Source organism: Manacus candei, unplaced genomic scaffold (assembly GCF_025592945.1).
Source record: "Manacus candei isolate 608988 ecotype Guabito, Panama unplaced genomic scaffold, ASM2559294v1 h1tg000071l, whole genome shotgun sequence".
NCBI lineage: Eukaryota > Metazoa > Chordata > Aves > Passeriformes > Pipridae > Manacus > Manacus candei.
The window spans coordinates 5,817,363-5,837,998 of NW_026138119.1; the positions used below are offsets into that span (position 1 = coordinate 5,817,363).

General features: G+C 49.8%; 1 protein-coding gene across 2 annotated transcripts; it reads left to right on the plus strand.

The window, feature by feature from the left end:
* Positions 1 to 265: 265 nt before the first annotated feature.
* Positions 266 to 20,474, plus strand: ZER1 (zyg-11 related cell cycle regulator). 2 transcript variants are annotated; one of them, XM_051807416.1, is made up of 17 exons: positions 266 to 873; positions 4,950 to 5,213; positions 5,985 to 6,135; positions 6,402 to 6,464; positions 6,582 to 6,838; positions 8,368 to 8,544; positions 9,592 to 9,706; positions 9,911 to 10,057; positions 10,289 to 10,462; positions 11,072 to 11,287; positions 11,944 to 11,985; positions 12,327 to 12,446; positions 12,895 to 13,010; positions 13,121 to 13,309; positions 14,269 to 14,366; positions 14,650 to 14,752; positions 15,702 to 20,474. In XM_051807416.1, exons 2-17 carry the CDS (start codon positions 5,056 to 5,058, stop codon positions 15,757 to 15,759), a joined length of 2,184 nt encoding a protein of 727 aa, XP_051663376.1. In that variant the 5' UTR covers positions 266 to 873; positions 4,950 to 5,055; the 3' UTR covers positions 15,760 to 20,474. The 2 variants fall into 2 exon arrangements, with proteins under 2 accessions (XP_051663376.1, XP_051663375.1); XM_051807415.1 differs by having other exon boundaries at positions 6,402 to 6,838.
* Positions 20,475 to 20,636: the final 162 nt, after the last annotated feature.

Here is a 20,636-nt window from a genome sequence, read left to right on the forward strand (position 1 = left end):
TAAGCTCCGCCCCTGCCCGCCTCAGGGCGCCTTTCCTGCGGGCCGACCCCGCCCCTCAGTGTGGGCGTGGCCGTAACCCCCACCCCTGCCCGCCCTCCCCGAGGGCTCGGCCACGCTCCACCCCCTTAGCACCAAGCCCCGCCCCCTTTTCGCCTTTGGGCCCCTCCCTGCGCGCTAAACCCCGCCCCTCTCTACGTCCCGTCCACGCGCCGGCACCTCACGGCCAGCTAAGCCCCGCCCCTCTCTGTGGGTGTGGCTCTAAGCCCCGCCCTCTCCCCCTCTGGGCGCTCCCGGGGCCCCGCGGGCTCGGTCCCTGCTCGGTGCCGGCTGCCCCGGCCTGTCCCTGCCCCGTCCCGGCTCCCCGCGCCCCACGGGGCTGGGAGACACCCTGTGGGTCCCCTACAGGCACCAAGGGCCAGCAGGGCCTGCCGGTTCCCCCCAGCACTGAGGGAACCCCGGGGCGGTTACGCTCCAGCCCAGTGCCAATGTCAGCCGTGAGCGCGGCCCGCGGCAATGGCGCCCCTCAGTGAGAGGGGCGCGGTGGGACCCTCAGCGAGGGACCCGCAGGGCTGCGCGGGCCCTGCCCTGGGGAGGCCTCGCCCTGCCCCGCGCAGTGACGTCAGCGCCTTTGATCGCGTGACGTCACGAGACGCGTGACGTCACCACAGCGTGCCCGTCCCCGGCGGGTCCCCCCGCAGCCCGGGCGTTCCGGCCGGGCCGGTGTTTCCGGGGAAGGCGGCGGCGGCGCTTCCGGCGCGGCGGGAGGAAGTGACGGCGGGTTTGTTGACAGCGGAGGCCGCGGCGGGGGGAGCGGGGCCGAGCAGGACGCGGAGCCCGCCCCGGGCACCGGGACCAGCCCCCCCATGGCGCCAGGTGAGTGCCGTCGGGCTCCTTCGCAGCCCGGCCAGAGGGCACCGGGCCCGCCCGCCTGGACGGGGGGAGGATCCGCCGTCCCCGGCAGCGCCGTGCGGAGCCCCCCGGCGCTGCCCCATCCCCTCCCCAGGACTGCCGGGCTCCGCCAGGCAGCGCCCCGCGCCGCGGCGGCAGCGCCGGCGCAGCCCCCGGGGTGACCTCTGGGTCTTGTCCCCTGTCGGAGGGCTCGGGCTCGGGGCCAGCCCTGCCCGCGGCTACTGCGAGCGCTCGCAGGGCTGTCAGAGCCTATCGCGGGCTGGCGGAGCCCTGCACCCAGGGAGCCGTGAGCGGGGGCACCCAGGTGTCCTCTTGGGAAGGTGACTTATAGGATGGAAATCCGTGGTGTAATTCAGGGAACCGAAGGAGCATCTTTGCTGCGGGCAGGTACAAAGATCAACACATTCCCCGAGCTGTTTCGTTTACGGTGTCAGTCGTGGCAGGCTGACAAGTTTGGGAATTTCAGGCTGTGCTGGGTTACAGAACAGTTCGATCTCCTCCTGCTTCCCTTCCCCCGGTGTGAGCAGGGATGGGGTTTCCCCACACGGGTTGCCACGGCCCATCCATTAACACAATCCCAGTGATTTGCAGCTGCAGGACGCCAGCGAAGGTGACAGTGCACTTTCCCCTCGGAGCGTAACCTGTGCCAAACTCTGCATTTACATGACATTCATTATTCTGGAGTCGCTGCAATCACTCATGTCAGTGCACAGTGTTTGCCCTCTCCTTGGACAGGTCCCTGATGCTGGAAAAGTCAGCTTTGCCAATTATTTCTGTAGCAGCAGCAGCATAAACGTTCTGTGGTTGGCACGGAGCCAGAGTGAGTCAGGCTTGGCTCTGGGCACTGCCTGGAGGGAGGCTGGGAGAGAGGATTGGTCTGGAGTCCAGGGGAGAGGATATTGGCACCAGCAGCCCCAAGAGTGCCAGGGGCTCATGTGCCAGTGCAGCCTGGAATGCTGTCACCATTCAGGTGCAGCCTGAAAATAGACAATGCTTGCAAAGAGACTGGTGGGACCTGGTGACGGGGTGAGTGGAGCTGCCTGTGCTGTGGCTGGTTTTGGGCCTGTGGATGGTGGGAGGGGGCTGTGGCTGCAGGGAGAGGGCTGTGTGCCCATGGAAATGGCTTTTGTGTGCCTGCAGCTCTGAGGGACTCGATTCCTTCATGCACTGACATGGAGGTAAATTTGTTAGAGAAATAAATATTGGCACTGTAGTTCTGGTCAGTTTGCAGTTGGTGCTCTTGAATTTTCAGCATCTTCCATGTGTCTGTCTTTGACTCTTCCAAAGCACACGTGCACCAGGCAGCTCGTTGCCCATCCTTGGAAGGCACTGGTGGCTGTCACTGGGCAGCTTGATCCTGTAGAGAGCTGCTTGAGGATAACAATCAGACAAATGTTAGTCATTTATCAGCATCTCCAGTTTGTTTCTTTGTGTCACACACCAAGGTTGTAACTGGAGACAATATTGATCAGGGCAGCTACTGACACTTAATTCCCCCTCCCCCTGCCCACATGTCACGTCTTGGGTCTAAGTGAGGAGGGAGAGCCCAGCTTGTGTCTTGTCCTGGACAAAAGGTCACAGCAGCTGCTCAGATATCCATAATAAATCATGAAGATGAAAGCTTTTCTTTGGTCTTATTTCACTGGGACAGCTTAACCGCTCTTCTTTCTGTTGAACTTCTGTCTGGGATTGTGTTGGTGGATCACGGGGAGCTTAGAAGTTAAAGGGCAGCTGATTTCTCCAGGGCTGGGATCAACTGGCTGCATTGTGCTGGTCTCAGCAGAGAGGGAACAGAGGCTGGGCAGAGCCACAGGAAGGCAGTCCTTGCCCTCTGGTGCTCTGAGCTGCTTGGACAAGTCCCAAGCACTGGCCGTTTCCAGCTGCACGTGACAATGGATTGTCAATGGGAATTTGTTTTCGAGTTCTCTGGCCATCAGTAGTAAACAGTGGAAGAACACTGGCTGCAGGGACCTCCTGTCTGATGGCACAGGGGAACTGGTAGGGACAGCAGAACGTGCTTCCCAACTGGTTCAGATCTTCCTGTTGATCTTGCCTTTCTGGAAAGATTCTCTCAGGCTTGAGGCAAAATCTGCGAGAGGGACTCGTTCTGGAGGTGAGGCTGATTCATCTCCAAAGCAGGAACAGGGCAGCTGCCTCCCACCTGCATTCCCCTGGCCAGGACCTCCCAGCCAGAGAGAAGATACTCTGCACTCAGTGGCCCATTTCAGCCTTGACTTCTCTCCTGACTTGGAGAGAGCCATGGATTATGGAGCTCCTTCTGTTTAAAAACTGCAGACCCTCCATTTTCATGGTTGGGACCATATGGACCTCCAATGTCTCTGAGCTCTCATGGCACTATTGAGAACTCACAATTTTATGTTCTTGTGACCCCATCTCAAGACTCGGTGACACAAAAGAGTAGGTTACACCCTTAACATCCTGATTGAAGAGAGTTTAAAGTACAATTTTTGTGATTGCTGAGGTTTTGGGTTTGTTTTTTCTTTTCCTCAGCATCTGCTTTTGCCTGGAGAGGTTTTACATTTCGAGCCAACACCAGCAGAGAACCTGAGATCCCCCCCTGGAAAAGCTGCTAAATCTTGTAGGTCAGAACACAGAAAAAGAATTAATGAAAGGCAGGAGGAAGGAAAAAAAGAGGTTTGAGTTCCAACTTGTGCTGCCTTCATGTTTGCATGGAAATCCCTTCTGCAGGACAGGGAGGGATCAGAGGGAGCTTGGGCTGCCGGGCAGGCTCAGTCACAGCTGTGCTCCTGTCACCCATGGAGACCCTTTGGTGCCTGAATTTGAAGGGTTTCCTTGTCCACAGCCTTGACCTTGTATGGGCATCATCACCCAGGTAGGGGCTGAACAGCATCTGAAAAAGGCAGAGAGAAGGTGCCTGATCCAGCCCAGTGCCCTTGTCATTAGGCTGAGGAAAGGGAGTTAAACTCTTCTGCCTTGTACTGATACTGCAGGACTGGAGGAAAGGGAGAGCAGCAGAGGCTTTAGGGAGACACAGAGAAGTGTCCTGATCTTTGCAGCTGCAGGATAAAGATGAGAAATGCAATATGGTTAAGGACATTTTGCAACAACTTCCCCAGCAGTGGCTGCTCAGCTGTGGCACAGAGAACAGCAACTGCCCCACAGCGCTGGTGTTCTTGCTGCCAGCAGGGACAGACTGAGGGATAAGACACAGGTTTTACATCAAAAATAAACATTTCAACAATATTTTTGTGTCTGGAAATCTTTAGAGAAGTTCACATTAGGATTGCTTCTAACCTGATTTGACCCTTTGGAAGTAAAATGTCATTGCTGGTGTTCAAATTAACACTTCTGCTAAACACCTCAGGGCTTCAGTGAGCAAATCTTGATACCAGAGCTGTCAGATTTTGTCAAACAAATAAACAGACAGTGATATCTTCCCTGAGTTCAGGTGTCCAGCATGTGCCTAAACTTACACATGCTGAGTTGCCTTACACTGCACTCAGAGGGATCCAAGACCAGTCCATGTGTTTGCCTCTGGCTTCTGATCCACTTCACGGTCTAGTTCAAAGACTTTCATGAAGCTTCTGCCTTGGCACTCCAGGGAAACATTCAGCCTGAAAACGGAACTTGCCTTGGAGTGGTGGCAAACAGAATTACAGGCAGGAGATACAGGGTCAGCTGATCCCACCGGGGCCACACAGAGGCCACACAGAGGATTATCCCGACAGCAAATGTTCTGCTGGTTTATCCAACCCACTCTGAAGGAAACCAAGCAATGTGGCTTCTGCCACTTCCCTTTCCGAGGGCCTTTGTCACCAGATAATCTGCAAGGAGGAAACATTTGGCTGTGCAGCCTCATTTCCAAACACTTTCACATTAACTCATCCTTGGGGGTGGAGATACCAAGGAATTACGGTCACACTGCCAGAGAGGCCAAACTGCTGCAGGTCTTTTTGAGGTCCAGGGCTGTAAACACAACTCCCAACATCCTGGGACGCTGGTCGGGACGCTTGGATTTGCGCCTTTCTCAAAGCATCTCTTTTCCCCTCTGCTTCCAGCTGCCCTGATGTCCCTGTAAATCCATCCTGGAACTTCATCTGAGGAAAGGATCTCCTGAATCAAAAGCTTCCTCCTGCTCTTCCCCTTCCCATAACTTCCCTCAGGATGGCATCCGACAGCCCCGAGTCGCTGATGACCCTGTGCACCGACTTCTGCCTTCGCAACTTGGAGGGGACCCTCTGCTACCTCCTGGACAACGAAACGCTCCGGCTCCACCCCGACATCTTCCTGCCCAGCGAGATCTGTGACAAACTTGTCAACGAGTACGTTTTAGGCCTGGCTTTGGGAAGCTTTGCCTGGTTTGAGGAGCTGGGAGCTCAGGGAAAGGGGTGTATATAGTTCTCCAAAAAGAATGAAAGGGGAAGAAATCATAGGGCTGTTTTTCCAATTGATCTTCATCCTGGCAGTAAAGGTTTGCATTAAGTTCAGAAGGAAGTGTTCCCAGAGTTATTGTAGTGCTATATATCACTCTAATTTCTGCGGATATCACCCTTTCCAAGTTAGTCAGATAGAGCTGAACAAAGTCCTGTTAAAAGGGAAATCAGAAGGGTAAACCCAGAGTGAAACAGTCACTGCTTCAGTCAGTAAGCAACAAAGGAGCCTTCCCATTTCCCACTACTGAAGCTTTACAGCTCCCTCTCCAAGCAGAGAAATAAGAGTGCAAAGTGCTAACAGATGTTAAATTTTAAAGTTGCTGCTCCCATAGATTTACAAAGCAACCTGTTTCCAGGGATTTACATAATTTGGCTGTCACAGTCTCTCTTGGCTGAACTTGTGCCAGAGAACTCTGGCCAGCTAATTTTTTGAAAAAATTAGAAAAAAAATCAAATTACTAAGTTTAAACAGCTAGGGGAAAAATTCCTGGAGTCTGTGCTTGCCAGAATCCAGTTTGCTCACAAACACACACAGCCTTGCCCAAGAGATCCCTAAGGATTAGCTCAGTGCCAGGAGAGGTAGTGGGTCAGCCCCTCTACCCCAGAGGCTGACCTGGGTGATCAGGAGGGGGTTGGTGCTAATGCCATTGCCCCCCACAGGTACGTGGAGCTGGTGAAGACAGACAGCATCTTCGAACCCCATGAAAGCTTCTTCACCCTCTTCTCAGACCCACGGAGCACCAGGCTGGCTCGGATCCACCTGCGGGAACAGATTGTGCAGGACCAGGACCTGGAGGCCATCAGGAAGCAGGTGCTGTTGCATTGACAGCTGTCATGTCACAGCATTGCTGCATGGGCACCAGCTACAATCCCAGACATGCAGATCCCCAAGGCTCCATCCTTCACTTTGGGAATAACATCGGCTTCTCCCTTCTCAGCTCCCAGAGCCACTGTAGGGAATGGGATGGGGACACTGGTGATATGTGGTCTCAGGCTGTCCCAGCGGGAGGTGTGGATCAAACAGGGCGGGCACTTTACCTGTGAAATATCTCCTAACCTTGATTTCTCTTTTCCCAGGATCTTGTTGAGCTCTACCTGACTAACTGTGAGAAGCTGACGGCCAAGAGCCTGCAAACCTTGGTGAGCTTCAGCCACACACTGATCTCCCTGAGCCTCTTTGGCTGCTGCAATATCTTCTACGAGGAGGAGAACCCCGGGGGGTGTGAGGATGACTGTCTGGTGAACCCCACCCGCCAGGTCTTGGTCAAGGACTTTACCTTTGAAGGCTTCAGCCGCCTGCGCTTCCTGAACCTGGGCCGCCTGATCGAGGGGGTGAACGTGGAGACCCTGCTGCGGCCTCTGGCCTCCCTGGCAGCTCTGGATCTCTCTGGGATCCAGCTGAATGATGTGGGATTCCTCACCCAGTGGAAGGACAGTCTGGTTTCCTTAGTGCTTTACAACATGGACCTTTCAGAGGAACACATCCAAGTGATCGCACAGCTTCGCAAGCTCAGGTCAGATCTGTTCTTCCTTGCCTGTCCTTTGCCCGCTGATAGGAAAAGGTCTTTTAGGAATTATCTACTTGCCTGCTAACAGAGAAGCACCTCTGGGTGCATCTAACCTTATAACCTGCTGGGTTCAGGTTATAAACCTTCCTGTGAACAGGCTCACTGACTCACTGCACATATCTGACATGTCTAAAGCCAGCCTGAATTTTACTTGTAAAAAGACATACTTAGCAGAAACTTCCTCTTAGAAAAGCAAAAAATAACACCTTCACACCTCCCAAAAAACCCCAGACACCCAAAAAAAACCCAAACCAAACACCAAACCATCACCACCCCCAACCAGACAAACAAAATAGAAGAGGTGAATACCCAAGAGATGGCAAAAGAAAATTACTACATATGGTTACATAAACTAACACAGTGATAGACTGCAAAACTCAGTCCTCCAAACCATTCATCAAACAGGGATTTACAAAGTTTAAGCCTGGCTCTGTAATAAAACTAGGAAAAGCTCTGAGCTCAGGCTGTCTTCTGGCTGTACTCCATGGAAGCCCACTGTGCATGGATGGGGCAACCAAGGGAACAAGCAATGTCAACAAATGGGTGCTCCTGACCTAAAAGTGTTGACAGTGAAACAATTTCCTGAACCAGAGCTGAGACAATTGCTATTCAAACCTCACAGTGGTATTGGGAAAGGAGTCCAGGACTTCCCAAACCAGAGAGAAAGGCCTTACTATTCACAGGAAGGATGCTTTGAAATGGCTTTAGCATCATCACAGTTGAATTCAGGCACATTAACATACACTCTGGAGTCTCAGGGAACATCCTGGATAACATTTTCTAAATCTAAGTACTTTTAAGTCCAAGTGACTTGCAATGAAACCTGGTCTGCAACAGGTAGAAGACACTTTTGTGAGTGGGATGCTGGCTCCTGTTTCAGGAAGTTTAGAAAAGTCTCTCTCAAGGATCTTAGCCCCTGCCCTGTAAGGGACCCCACCTGCACACCATGTGGGTCAGTTTGTCCCACCACTCCCATAGCAGCAGGATTTTCCCAAAGCTTAAGCATTTAAACATCTGAAAGAAATCAGGACAGAGTACTAGCCTGAGGTGGAAAAATTAGAAGACTCGGGAAGCAGACAAAATCTTGTGTAACTTAATTTGTGGGATGAGGCAAGATACGTTTCTGGGGATGCAAAGATCTGGTGCATTTTAATCTCCAGGCAGAAATGCTCAGGTGGCTGCTGTGATGGAGCTTGGGAAAGGCAGTTCCTGAGCCTGGAGCCATTTGCTTTGTGATGTGTGGCCAGACAATTCACTGTGCTCCGCTCCAGGTAGACCTCTGCCAGATATCTGTGTGCTTTGGTTACACACAGAGCCAGCTGCTGCTGCCAGAGCCTACACAACCACATTCCTGTACCTTGGGAAGGAAATAATAATAAATAATAATCACACTTGGTAGTCCTTTTCCTCTGGTAGAGAGGCAGAAGCCCCAGCTAACGCTCTCCAGGCTCTGAGATGCTCTCTGTCACCTGCAGGCACTTGGATATCTCCCGAGACCATCTGTCCAGTTATTACAAGTTTAAGCTGACCCGGCGGGTTCTGAACCTGTTTGTGGAGAACCTGGTGAACCTCAGCTCGCTCGACATCTCAGGGCACACCATGCTGGAGAACTGCACCATCCCCAGCATGGAGGAGAAGATGGGCCAGACAAGGTACGGGAACAGCAGTTACTGAGGTTTGCTTGGATGGATAGATCATGGAAAGATGAGTTAAGAACAGTTCCCTCTTTTGAGTTCCCAAATTCTGTAGGTCTAAGACTAAAAAGCAGGATACAACTCTTCCCAGTTTCCCCTGCCAGTAAAGACTGGTGTGAGAATCAACTGCTATTGCTGTATGCAATACATGTAAGGACTTGTAAGAGTAATAAAGAAATCATCCCATCTGCCTGCCATACAGCTCTGAAGGATTTCAGTTCTTTTCCACACACATTCTCCCAGGGATCTCCTGCAGGATTATTTCTGAAAGGACTCCAAAGCTCTGTACATACTTCCTACACAGAACATTCTTACCCTCACTAAAATCCAGGCTCTTTTGAGACAGAACATTTATAAACTGAGTCAGGGAGGGCTGAATGTTTTAGGAACTTGGAATCTAAAGGCCTGTTTTCAGATTTGACCTGGATATTGGGGAGATCAATCCTTGCAAATCCTGGTAGGGGCATAGCTAGAGGTTTGGTTTTCCAGCTCAGCTAAGAACTCTGCCCTCCTATGAAGCACTTACTGAACAGAAGCAAACAAGTGGGACAGTACTGGCTCCTTTTTACCAGAGCTGGTGAAAATGCACTGGCTCTTGGTCAATAAGGAACATGGCAGCAAAAGCAGTGTTCCTGCCTGCTCACAGAAGCAGATCTAGTCTATCAGATGATGCACAGCCCAGACTGCAAATACTTTGGATCAGTGAAATCCACAGCCCTTTAAAAGGAAATGTTCACTCCAACCAGTGAATTTCCAGGACAAATTCTACCTGGGAAAGCTGCATTCTGTCTGCATGAATTCTTCTTACTGCTGGTTCTATTCCACACATTCACCCTTCACTCAGGATCACCTGGGATGAATGTTTAGGGTTATGTTTAGGAGCTCCTGTAAAGTGAAGTGTAGCCATTATCACTCTGGTTATGAGGCAGTGCAGAGTGAATGGAGGGCTGACACCTGAAGAAACACGGTACTGACATGAGGGATCTCTTATTTTTTTCCCCCCAGCATTGAGCCAGCAAAGAGCAGCATTGCTCCCTTCCGGGGTCTGAAACGGCCACTCCAGTTCCTGGGCCTTTTTGAAACGTCTCTCTGCCGCCTGACACATATTCCAGCCTACAAGGTAATGAGGCTGCAGGAATGCAGGCAGTGGGAGCTTGGTATTAGTTGAAAGAACATGAAAATTATTGGCTGCCAGTAGAGCGGAGTTCTTTGGGTCTCAGTTGTGACAACTGAGCTCTGACCTTTCAATACCTAGTTGATAATGCAGGAAATCTGCGTCTCCTCCGTAATTTCTTCCCTGACTGTTTTTGTTCCCCTGTACCAGGTGAGTGGAGACAAGAACGAAGAGCAAGTCCTGAATGCCATCGAGGCTTACACGGAGCACCGGCCGGAGATCACGTCCCGCGCCATCAACCTCCTGTTCGACATCGCCCGCATCGAGCGCTGCAGCCAGCTGCTGAGAGCCCTCCAGGTGAGCCTTTGCCTCTCCCTCACAAGGGCAATTTTGTGGTCCCAGTCTTCTTTTCACCCTGGGAAACCGTTCTGGAGAAAGTTCCAGTAGTGCAATGGAACTGGTTTACCTTCGTTTCATAAGCACATTCCCTCAATGCCTGGGCCACGCGTTCCTTGAGGGTGTCTAACAGTCACTCCAAGACTCCACAGCAAGTCAGTGGCACCGAAGCTCCATGTTCTTTCTCCACAGCTGGTGATCACAGCCCTCAAGTGCCACAAGGATGACAAAAACATCCAGGTGACGGGCAGCGCGGCGCTGTTCTACCTGACCAACTCCGAGTACCGCATGGAGCAGAGCGTGAAGCTGCGGCGCCAGGTCATCCAGGTGGTGCTGAACGGCATGGAGTCCTACCAGGAGGTCACAGTAAGAGCAGACCAGGCTCCTTCAGCACCCTCCTTCCCTTATCCTATTTCTTTAGCTTGGTGTCAGCATCTGGGTCTCCTCAGCCTCCAGGCACTGAGTCAAGGCAGAGAAGCGATTGCCCAGATCTGCTCCTTTCCTTCACTCAGTGATGGGGATTACATACAGGGTGTTCCTTATCCATGTGATATTCTCCAGAAAAAGGGGGAGAAAGTAATGATAGCAAGGCTCCTTTTTTTCCATGGGTAGCAGTCAAAGGTTGTGCATCGACTGTGGTGTCAAAGGCATTGGGGATATCGAGTCAATGGAAAGAAACATCCCAAATCTCTGTACTGGAAGCCAGCTGAGCTTGCACACCGTGAGGAACTGGCTTGGAAAGCAGTGGGCCCTGGGTAATTGTGTGGCCCTGTGAAACTGGAGTGACAGAGAGAAAGAAAGGGGTACTGACAGAGCATGCCTAAAGCACAGCACTAAATAGAAGGGTAATTGAAATTTTAGTAGTTGTAGTGAGGCAAGAAGATGGTTTCAATACCAAGCAGAAAGGAAACATGAAGTGATGGGGCCGGTGGTTTTGTAGCCACCTGGCCCAGCGTTTGCTTCCTTTTGGCCCAGGTACAGCGGAACTGCTGCCTGACACTGTGTAACTTCAGCATTCCTGAGGAGCTGGAGTTCCAGTACCGCCGGGTCAACGAGCTGCTGCTGAACATCCTCAACCAGAGCCGGCAGGACGAGTCCATCCAGCGCATCGCTGTGCACCTCTGCAACGCTCTGGTCTGCCAGGTGGACAACGACCACAAAGAAGCTGTGGGCAAGATGGGGTTTGTCATGGTTGGTATGGTCCCAGGGTGTCTGCTTACCCTTAACCCAGGCCAGCACAGTTCCCTTGCAGCCGTTCACCCAATGCATCCAGCTGTGATCCAGCCTCACAGTATCACAGGAGGGAACCACTGTCCCAGCAGTGCTAACCCTTCCTGGAGCCCCCTTTGCTTGCTTACCAGCCATGATCCCAGAGACTGCCTGGGAGGGCAGGGAAGCACTGTAACCTTATACAGGTTATACCTCCTCACCACATCATGTTATTTCCACAGCTGGTACCACCTTGTGACTCGCTCCTTCTCTTCCTCCCCAAGTTTGCATCAGCTTCCCAGCTCATGTCAACCCACGTCCCTCACCTTTTCCAAGAGCTGCAGAGGCCAGAGCTCTGGTGAAGTTATGCCACATCCCAGACTTTGTCATACAGATCAAAACTGACTCAACCACAAACTCAGCAGTTCAGGGACTGGCATAGTTCATCTCTATAAATACCTGCAACTTTGAACATAACCCAGTCCCATTGGTTTAAAGAAAGAGATACCAAGTAGGTTCTCTAAAAAGGATCAAAATTGAATATGCCTGAAAATTGGCCACTGCAGTACCACAGCAGCTAAGTTTTAGCTCCATGATTTCTAAACTGTTTCTCACTCTTCCCCTTCCTTTGCCCACAGACAATGCTAAAGTTGATTCAGAAGAAGTTGGCTGACAAAACGGTGAGTGTTTCCCCAAAAAAACATATACATAGAGTATTTTCTCTTCAGTCCCACTTAGGCCTGGAGATCAGCCCAGAGTGCCAGCTCAGCTTCTCTGACAAACACAAGACATCTCAGCTGATGCTGCAGAATTTCTTGTCTCAGGCTGAGGGCAGGGGAATGTGACAGGGAGACAAAAATGTTAAACAAAAAAACCCACTTGCTGACAAGTTGAAAGTGAATAACAAGGTTTTCTTACCTCTGGAGCCATTTGGGGTGATGCCAGAGGAAATGAGTGGTTGGTCTGCGTCAGGCTCCCACATTAGCAAAGCTCTGATTCTGTCCCTTCTTTGACTCTCTAGTGTGATCAGGTGATGGAGTTCTCCTGGAGTGCCCTATGGAACATCACTGATGAGACCCCAGATAACTGTGAGATGTTCCTTAACTACAGCGGCATGAAACTGTTCTTGGAGTGCTTGAAAGTAAGTGGGATTGTCTCTGGGGAGAGGCTGACACGAGCAGTGGAGATGGGGGTGCCTGGGCAGGATCCCTGGCTCTGCTCCTCTCCAAGGAGTACTTCCTGCATTGCACAAATGGAAAAGTAAAAGCTTGTCTATGTTCTTCTCACATCCTTCCACCCAGCCAGTAGAACAGAGGAACTCAACACACCTTCCTCTTTCCCCAGCTTTGCTCAGTTCCCCTGAGCAGAGCAGCAGTGAACAGTGAACAGAGGGCCCTGGTCTCAACTCTCTCACTTCACACGTACCTTTAGCACTCCAGATCCCATTTGGCTCCTGCTAAGGAGCCATTCCTGACTTCCCAAAAGTGCTCAGCCTTTCTAGATGTGCTGTACAGCCTTTCCCCAGGGTTGCTTGTTCTTGGCATCACTGTGGCCCTACCTGTATGTAATCCTGTCCTTTGCTCATCCAGGAATTCCCAGAGAAACAGGAGCTGCACCGCAACATGCTGGGCCTCCTGGGCAATGTGGCAGAAGTGAAGGAGCTCCGCCCGCAGCTCATGACCTCCCAGTTCATCAGTGTGTTCAGGTGAGTGCCTGGCTCATCAGCTGGGCCTGGAGCTCTGCTCCTCCATCACCTGGAGACTCCTAAACCTTTGCTGTTTCAGCACCTCTAAGTGATCTCGTCTTCCTTGGTAGCAACCTGCTGGAGAGCAAAGCCGACGGGATTGAGGTGTCCTATAATGCCTGTGGAGTGCTCTCCCATATCATGTTTGATGGTCCAGAGGCTTGGGGGATCTGTGAGCCCCACCGAGAGGAAGTTGTGAAGAGGATGTGGGCAGCCATCCAGAGCTGGGATATCAACTCCAGGAGAAATATCAATTACAGGTGAGGAATAGGAAAAGTTTGGCCCACTCACCCAGGAGCCAGGATTGTCACAGGAAGCCAACACCAACAGAGAGAATGGAAGAGATATAGCCCAGCATGGAGGCTCTGTTCAAAGTGAGAGAGGAACATCCTCAGGGATATTCTTTAGTGAGGGTTTTACATCTTCCTTTGAAATATGTTACACAAGCTGCTGAAATTAGACACCTTATCTGGCAATTCCTATGGGAGAAGTTTGGGAGCCCAACAGAATTTCTCCTGCATGTTTCTGATGAAATTGAGTAGCTCAGGAAACCCATGATCTGTCTGGGACTGCCTAAGCATCATGCTCTGAGACTGCTGTCCTTTGCAGCTCCTTAAGTGTTTGCTTCCCAAAGTCATGTGCTGTAGCTTTCACTCTCAGGGGCATATTTAGACACAGTTCCCAGAAATCCCTTCATGCGTTTATACAACTGCTGGGATCGTCCAAAACCCTTCCTGTAAAAGGGTATCAGGTACTCAGTATTCCCTTAGTGCTTGGCAGGGAACCAGAACTGGCATTCCAGTGCCTGTTCCACAGTATAGACATGTCATTGTCGTCAGAAGAAACACAGCAACCCTTGCACGTGTGCAGCCAGCTTTGCCTGGGTGTAGCTTGGCTTTATCCCCTCTACAGATCGATCAGTGCTGGGTTTTAGCTGTCGTGAGCAAATGACTGATGGAGCATGGAAATCAGATTTTGGGCTCAGTCACCCTCCTAGCAGCTATTTATCTGGGCAGTGTCTGTGCTGAAGTGGTGGGGTCTGTAATCCTGCCAGCACCGCCCTGGGACACAGACTTAGCCTTGGTGCCAGAATCTTTGGCGTGCCAGTGCATTTACTGCTGTGACATCTGTTAGCAGAGTTTGTATTGCTGTGAGTGGTGAAGGTGCTGAAAGAAGCTGCTCTCGGATTTTTAACAACTTCTGTAATATTTCTGTGCAGGTCATTTGAACCAATCCTTCGACTTCTTCCACAAGGAATCTCCCCAGTCAGCCAGCACTGGGCCACCTGGGCACTCTATAACCTGGTCTCTGTCTACCGTAAGTTCCCTTTCTGAAATCACATCCCTTGCACTGTAGAACTTGAGGGGGTGGCTCTGAGGCTGTCAGCAGAAAAAGTCTTCCCAGTTAAGCTATGTAGGGGGAGAAAACCTTTTTTGAATGATGCAGAAATGTCCAGGCAGCATAGCCAAACAAAAACAATGAGAGACTTGGTGGGTAGGAAATTCCTTCACTGTTTTGATCCTTCTCCTTGCCCTCCTGCCACCCTTTGTACCCCTCTTGTGAGGGCTCACAAGGGCCTGTTTCATTCTTTTCTCTGCAGCTGACAAGTACTGCCCGCTGCTGATCAAAGAAGGTGGGATCCCTCTCCTGAAGGACATGATCAAAATGGCCTCAGCACGGCAAGAGACCAAGGAAATGGCCCGGTAGGACACCAGAGCACTGTCACAAACATCCAGTTTAGCTTTACTTTAGTTTTTATTCTTCCACATCAAGTGAGGCTGCCAAAGCAAGGCCTGCATTGATGTGTGCAAGGGGTATGAAGTGAACACAGGAAAAATAGGTGAAAACAGACTAGAGGTGTTTGTAGGTGGGCAATGCACACAGATCATTGCCAGGCAAACTGGTTACAGAATTGGCTTGTTGATCAAGGGAGCCACGTGACTAATTGCAGCTCTTAGGCCAATAGTCTCCAGTCATCACTGTCTGTCTCCAGAGTCATATTGGTCTGTCATTAAAACTACTGACTGCACAGTTAAAATGAGAGCATTTTTCAAAAGGTAGAGAGAGTCCATCACCTTTGTGAGCTTCCCCAGTTACGTGACCTTCTTTTGGAGTCATCTGTTCAGGGTTTTAAAAGCCAGCTGCAGTCTCTGATCATTGGCAGAGCAGGAGCTGTAATTTCATATCTGCAGGATGAATATAAAAGAGGTAGAGATGGGCTGGGAACACATACCTGGTGGGTGGGCAGCAGGTATTCCCACAGCTGAAGGGTCACTAAGCGCTGGAGGGGACTGGAGCCTGCAGAAGACAGTCACAGTTACACACAGTGTGTGTTTATGGCACAGGTGACAGCACAGTGAATGACAGACATTTGTGTGCACATGTTTCCTGCTGTGATTCAAAGGTATCTGAGGATTTGGATATGGGGGTGGTGAATGAAAAGTCACAAATGGATCTGGATGTGCACTACTGTGACTTGACATTCCAGATTGGGAGCTCTAAGCTGCTGTTGTGGAGTTTACTGGTTTTGACACAAAGAGGATAAAGTTACATAGAGATCAACTGTGGGACAGTTCTTACCTTACTGTCTCACAACTGGGTGCAATAAGCTTTACACTAAACCCTTTCTCCTTGTCCTTGTTTTATCCATAGGAAAGTTATAGAGCACTGCAGTAACTTTAAGGAGGAGAACATGGACACTTCCAGATAGAGGCACTCACCCAATGCCTCTTGCCAGCACTGTATCCAGCTTCTCTCTAACTCACTGTACATAGGGAGGACTCTTTCTTACCAACTCGCCCGTTGGAAGGAAACTTTGTGTGTGTGTGAGACCCTCAGTAGATGAAGGTGAACAGAGGAGGGGGGAGGGACTTTTTGCACAACAAAATGCTTTCCTTACCTTAGTGGACTTTTTTTGTTATGAAGTTTCAGGTTGAAGTTCCGTGTGTATGATTTCTGTATAAAAAGAAAACAAAAAACAAAGACAACTACATTATGTATCTTTTAACCTTTTTGTTTTAGACCACACAGAGAGCCTCAAATGACCATGAGCTTGAAGACCTAGTTGTGTGATCACTAGTGTGACATGTTTATTTCCCACTTTTTAGAGAATTCCCTTTTGCTGTACTGCATGAGGTCCTGTAATGTCTGCAAGAACACCAGTCCTGAATCAGCACTGGCTGCTCAGTGGGGCTGTGGGCAGGGATGAGTTATTTATTTAGTCAGAGAGGTTGGGGGACACAATACCAGAGAGACAGACCAAAAGAACTGACCTTTTAGTGATATTTATACATGGAGAAAATAGAGAAGAAAGATCTTTTAAGTTAATTCACTCCCTTAAGGGTTTCTTATAGAAGACTCACATTAATGGAAGCACTGCTAACTGTATATGGGTCATCCAGAAGTAAGACATTCCCAGTAAAGTCAAGAGGTCTGTTTTGTCCCCACTGGCAGTACAGTAGGATCTGCCAGCCCACCCACCCTCATAAGGTCAGGGATGACCAGTAAAACCAGTTACATATTCTTGGCTACACAGAGCTTTTCTCTCAAAGGGAGCCTGTGCAAGAAGGCACCAGGTTTGTTTATAAAGGGCTACACATCTTCATTCCAGACCTTCACCACCTTTTAGTTTTGTTTCTTTTGTGGGGAAGGGCTGCAAAGCCAGAGTATTTCTCTCTGCATAATAAACTCTCCCAGGCCCTGATCCAGAGCAGTTGTACCCCTCATACAAGTCCAAGGAATGGCCTGGAGCTGCTCTGCTCTTCCTCAGTCTGCATCAGCACAAGCTGTGCTCAGTGGCACAGTAATTCCCCTTTACAGGTCTCTGACTGCAGCACAACTGCTGGAATTGGAGGTGCTGAAGTCCTCTCCTGAGAGTGGGGAGTCTCCATGCACCCTTTGGAGGGCAATCCCACGAAATAGCCCCTCTTGTTCCACTTTCTTCTCGGAAGCAGAAGGCCCTACTCCTGTCTGACTCCAGCAGCACTTCCCAGTGCAGCCCCACTCCCATCAGCAGCTTTACTGCAGTTTGTGATGCAGGTGAGAGGAGAGTCCCACCCAGCTGGTCTTCACCTGTAACACTCCAGACCTGTAAGGGCTCCAGAAGCTGAAGTTTCTCCCAGCCAGACACTCTAAGCACAGTGTGCAGCTCATGCTTAGAGCCCACTGCTCACCACAGCTCTTTGACAAGTCACAAATCTTCCCTTAGAAGGGACTTGGAAAAGATTTTATGCCTGGTAGCAGGAGAGGAGCCCACAGCCACGTGAGGTGGGACATTTCAGGCCTCTCAGCACAGTAACTCGCTGCTCTCTGCCCTTGGACACGTTGCTCTCAGATTTGACTCGCTGCTATGAGGTTCTGCTAATGCTCAGAGTTCATGTTGTCCTTGTGAGCACGTTAGAGACAGATCCTTGATCCACAGACTGACACTTTAACTGACAGAACACAGCTGCCTGGACAGGTTTACTTTTTCTGCCAATATGGTGTTATTCAATGTCTTTTTTTTTTTTTTCTTTTTAACCATATGTCATTTGTTTTGGTATTGTGAGATCTGTACTTTTTTCTTTTAAGTATTTTTCAAACTTATATATATTTTTGTGTCACTTTCGAATTGTTTTCTTAAGATTTGCAAAACTTGACAAATTATACTTTTTTGCAGTCTTTTAAAATGTATTTTTCTCTCTCTTATTCCTGTTCCCCAAGAATTTGTGTCTCTAAAGCTTTGAGATGGGGAAGCTTATTTCAAGATCTGTTTTCTGTGTAACATTTGCTGATCTTCCTTCTAGATGCAAAACTAAGAGAGGCTGCAAATACTGCCAGGCAGCCTTGGTGTGTTAGGGGAGTCAGGTTTTGCTCTTTAATTCCATTTAGTGCTGCTGTCCTGAAGTTGTTTCACTTGACAGTGCTGCCCACCAGGTTTGCTTCCTTCCCAATCCCCATGTAGTGAAAGCTCCTGCCACTAAAATCTCGAATCACCTGACAAAAAACACTGAGGATTCTGACTGTTGGCAAGGAGGGAGTGGAGCAGAAGGGGACACGTCACAGGGGGAGAGGTATCAGAAACCCTTGTCCCCAGAATGCAGCTGCCACCCTGGGGAGACAGTGGCACTCCCATCTCAGCTGGAGCAGAGCTCAGCCTTGCATTGCAATCCGTGCAGTCAGGCTTTTCTCTGAGATTTTGGCACAACTACATCAAGGCTAATGAACAACCAGTGACTTGGTTCCATCTGCCTCAAGACCCCAAAGGTTTGGGTTTTTCAAACCAGTGCCTCCCCAAGTTCAGCTGTTACTGGGGTCTCACCTGCTGCATCCCAAACTAACAAGCTCCAAGCTGCACCAAAGCTTTGTTTCCTACTGTAAACCTCTATCCTCACTGCTCACAGCCCCTCAGCAAGCTGTACCTGAACCAGGATAAAAAGATTTCAAGTTCCCAGCAACAAGGAGATTAATGGAGTCAGGCCAGGCTGCCAGAAAAGCTCAGTCTGAGCTGAAATCTGTCACTGATCCCAGGGGAAGGGGGAACTACAACTGGGCAATTACAGCAAGCTACACATCAGACTTTGAGTCAGGCCACAGCAAGGTAAATTCCTGAGACAACACGTTAAAAGAAGAACCATCCCTGTTAGTCACATGAGCTTTGCCTACAAGCTTCCATGTCTTCAAGCCAAGAATTTGTGAGCTGAAAAATAACATTTCCCCTTCAGTAAGAAGCAAAAGAGAGAAAGGTATCCTCTGAACACCTGAGCACAACCCAAGAATTCTGTAATTGGAAGTCTGAAATGAGTTTGTACCACAGTTTCCCTAACTGAAACAAGAGGCGTGACCTGAAAGCAGTTTTTGGAGACAGAGTTAATTGCTGCCATAGATCCAGAGCTGAGGACAGAACAGGAGAGCTGCCTGCAGATATCATATCAGTGTTCTGCAAGGAGGGGAGGGCAAAGTGGCTGATTTTTTTATGAAGGTCTAATGTAAAAGGAGAAGTCAGATACCCTGAAATGCTTGCCTGTTCCAGGGAAGCCTCAGACCTTCCAGCCTTGCTGGATCAAAGGAATGAACCAGGAGACTTTAACTCCACACAGAATCATAGAGCCAATCACCAACCCTGCTCAGAAAACCAGAACAGGGTTGTCACCAGAACTGTCAAGTGAAGATCCAGCTGGAGAGAAGTTCATAATGAGTAAACACGTGGCAGAGGTGCTCCCTGTGCTCAGTAGCTGTTGGCCCACCCAGACTCTTCATGATTTCACTACTACATTTCCTTTAATATTGCAAAGCTTGGCAAGCAGAGCACGAACACAACTCAGTAGCTCCCTGCAGAGACTGTGCCAACAAAGGATCCCTCTGCCTGGACTGTGTAGTTTTCTCCCTGGCTGGAGGCTGCCCTGTCCTTCAGTGGCCCTTGGCTCAGCAGGCAGTGCTGGGCAACTTCCAAACTGCTGGGCAACTTCCCACAAGTGCTTCCATTTTACAAGATCTGTGGGAGGAATTACTTATAAGGACTGGCATCTCCTTGTATGATGCCTAACACCCAGCAGCACCAGACTTTCTCATCTAGACCAAGCCAGGCAAGTTTAGCACTGATATTTGTGGCAATCAGAGCACTGCAGATAATCCATCTGCACCATGGCTGCTGTTTCCCTGCACCTTCCTACTGAAATGTTTCTCTTCAGCACTGAATCCTACCCAGCTTGTCACCTTGGCTGGGCTGCTGCTGCTGTCACTCTGGTCTCTGCAAAGGATGAGTGGGAAGAAAAGTCTTGGAGCTGTGAGCTGAGTTCCTCTCATCACCTGAAGAAGGCAATTAATTACAAGTAGGACAAGAGCTCCAGGGGCACTGCAGTCAGGCACTATCCATAGAAAAAAACATTTCCTTGAGACTGTTCAGGGAGGAGCCTGCCACAGCTCAGGTGTCAGAGGGCAGCTTGTGCTAGAAAAAGAGAATTAAAAGTAGGGAAACAGCTGGTCTCCACGACAACCATGTGCATGAAGCACAGAGGGCAATAGTCATCAGGTATGGATGAAAAGGAACATGGGGGCTGGAGAAGACAGCACTTAAATAAGGGTTGAGGGAGATTTCCTGCTGAACTGAAACACTTCTGCTTTAGCAGACTTTGGTTTGATTTCATATACTTGTCACTGATTCTCTCTGTAACTCTTTTCTTGTTTTTAAAGAAGTTTTTAAGCTAACCAAATATGTATTTCCTTGTTTTGCTGAAAGAAAATACCCTCCGTTATAACGAGTGTCTGCTTTTACTCTGTCCATGGACCTGCCTGATGTGGGGGCCTGGTTCAAATGTTTGTACATGGTGAAACCCAGCAAAAAAATCAAAATGCACAACTGCTGCTTCCTTACAATTCTGAATGAATTAACTTTTCTGTTGTATCCATTGGATACCCGCTGTGTATTAAACCTAGTGCTCAACAGTGTCTTCTTCCTTTGGTCTGTGGATGTGGTTTGTTTAGGTACATTACTGGGCCGTTTGCTGTCAAATATTTCATTACAAATGAAAGGAACTGCCATGTGTTGATGGTGCAGTTCAGTGGCTTTGCCTTTCATCACTCCAAGGGATACAATACTGTTTGTCAACA